At 47.7% G+C, this 1,025-nt stretch overlaps 1 protein-coding gene across 1 annotated transcript in view; it reads right to left on the bottom strand.

Moving 5' to 3' along the window:
* The window catches only part of LOC101849490 (tubulin alpha-3 chain), a gene marked incomplete in the record, with an annotated part of 27,777 nt that extends 26,960 nt beyond the window's left edge, over positions 1–817 (bottom strand). Inside the window, 1 exon segment of the mRNA XM_005107305.3 lies at positions 587–817. Coding sequence (XP_005107362.2) covers positions 587–589 — 3 coding nt within the window.
* Between the last annotated feature and the right edge of the window lie 208 nt (positions 818–1,025).

Genomic DNA, 1,025 nt, shown 5'->3' with positions numbered 1-1,025 from the left:
ATCAGGGGTGTGGCAGAAAGACAGCAGTAAGGAGGAGCCAAGGAGTAGCAGTAGAAAGGCTACAGAAAGAGTCAGGAGCCCACAGGAGGGGGCAAAGGAGGTGAGGGGGTGGGGGCAGAAAGTGGAAATGAAAGCAGACAACAGAACATTGCCAGAGAGCAGGAAAGGAGGTGAAAGGAGACAATTTTAGGTAAGAACATATTTTGGTCGCTACCTGGATTCGAACCCGGGACCTTTGAATGAGAGGCAAACACCTTAACCTCTAGGCCACGAGAGCCCCCTCGCCTGCAATGCAGGACGCATCTCATACAGTAACCACAAAGGTGGAGAACAATTTTTGTAGAGATGTAAACATTTATCTCCAGCAATGTAGTCAACTGTCTTACAAATTAAGCTACACTCTCCGCCGTTTGTTATTTCTTGGCTACAGTGTTGTATTGATAGATAGAACTATGCCAAAGATCTAGTAACAATTTTGAACCGAACTTTTGATTTGCACATACTTCTTTTTAAAGGGAAAGATACATTCACCGTAGACCAAACGCAACCAATATCATAACAGTGTGATAAACGTGAAATGACGTACCATATTGATAGAATGGCTTGCACAAGGCTCGCGTCGAGGAAATAGAACAGAGTTCTAACAAACGATTCTCACGCAAGCGAAATGAGCTTGAAGTGAGAAGATGACCACGCGTTTTGAGACTCGCGCGTTTTTTTCCAGAGAGCGAATTTATATACACACACAGAGACCGGGTAATGTGCCAGCCCGTGCGTGGGTGAGTCGTCGTGACGGGAAGAGGCACTAAGAAGTGCGAGTGAGTGAGTGAGTGAGAAAAACGAGGTAAACGGGGAAGGGATGGGGTGGGGGGATGAGAACTAATATGGCTGCTGCCAAGGCAACCGGGTGAAATCCTGCTCCCTCCGGTTCCAAAAGCTACCGATTGGCCCGGCTAGTGGTGGGGTTTGAGGTGCCAAGAATAAGCGGGGAGTGAGGTGAGTCTTGTAGGCAGTGTGTGTGTGTG

The sequence above is a fragment of the Aplysia californica genome, unplaced genomic scaffold, assembly GCF_000002075.1.
Source record: "Aplysia californica isolate F4 #8 unplaced genomic scaffold, AplCal3.0 scaffold00591, whole genome shotgun sequence".
Taxonomy (NCBI): Eukaryota; Metazoa; Mollusca; class Gastropoda; order Aplysiida; family Aplysiidae; genus Aplysia; species Aplysia californica.
Note: the sequence above shows the minus strand (reverse complement) of the source record. Positions and strands in the feature narration are given on the sequence as shown.